At 42.8% G+C, this 690-nt stretch overlaps 1 protein-coding gene across 1 annotated transcript in view; it reads left to right on the forward strand.

The window, feature by feature from the left end:
* LOC107579297 (CAD protein-like) overlaps positions 1–680 on the forward strand; it is a gene marked incomplete at its 3' end in the record, with an annotated part of 4,499 nt that extends 3,819 nt beyond the window's left edge. Inside the window, exons 4-5 of the mRNA XM_016265142.1 lie at positions 153–294; positions 447–680. Coding sequence (XP_016120628.1) covers positions 153–294; positions 447–680 — 376 coding nt within the window. The remainder of the gene's footprint in view (positions 1–152; positions 295–446) is intronic.
* Between the last annotated feature and the right edge of the window lie 10 nt (positions 681–690).

The following is a 690-nucleotide window of genomic DNA, read 5'->3' on the forward strand; positions in this document are numbered from 1 at the left end:
AAACTTGCTTGATCTTAGAGTAAATGAAGCTTACGACTGAATCTTATAAACAATCGGCTAGTGGGAAGCCAACATTCTGGGACTAAGTCTAATCATCAGTGTAATAAGTTAACCAAAAGTAAATGTAAGCAGCTTTTTCCAAATTGATTTTTTTCTTCTCAGGCTATAAAAGCTCTGAAAGAAGAGAACATCCAAACCGTTCTCATCAACCCGAACATTGCCACAGTACAGACCTCAAAGGGCCTGGCAGACAAAGTCTACTTCCTCCCTATTACACCAGAGTATGTCACACAGGTAAGAGAAAGCTGTCCATCCCAAAGTAAGTTACATGGCGAATGTTTTCTTGACCAATTTTGAAAACTGAAATAATGCTTTAAAACACATGGTTCAGCTTTTGACTTCAAAAAGCTGTTTGTCAAACGTTCATCCTGCTGTCCTTCAAATAGGTGATAAAGAACGAGCGTCCAGATGGGGTGTTGCTCACATTCGGTGGTCAGACGGCCCTGAATTGTGGTGTGGAGCTCACTAAGCAAGGAGTGCTGGAAAAATACAAAGTGCGTGTGCTTGGAACCCCAGTGGCCTCCATAGAGATGACTGAAGACCGAAAGGTCTTTGTGGAGAAGATGGAGGAAATCAATGAGCATGTTGCCCCCAGTGAAGCAGCCATGTCTGTTGAACAGGTCAGCTCAT

The sequence above is a fragment of the Sinocyclocheilus grahami genome, unplaced genomic scaffold, assembly GCF_001515645.1.
Source record: "Sinocyclocheilus grahami isolate Dianchi unplaced genomic scaffold, SAMN03320097.WGS_v1.1 scaffold16336.1, whole genome shotgun sequence".
Lineage (NCBI taxonomy): Eukaryota > Metazoa > Chordata > Actinopteri > Cypriniformes > Cyprinidae > Sinocyclocheilus > Sinocyclocheilus grahami.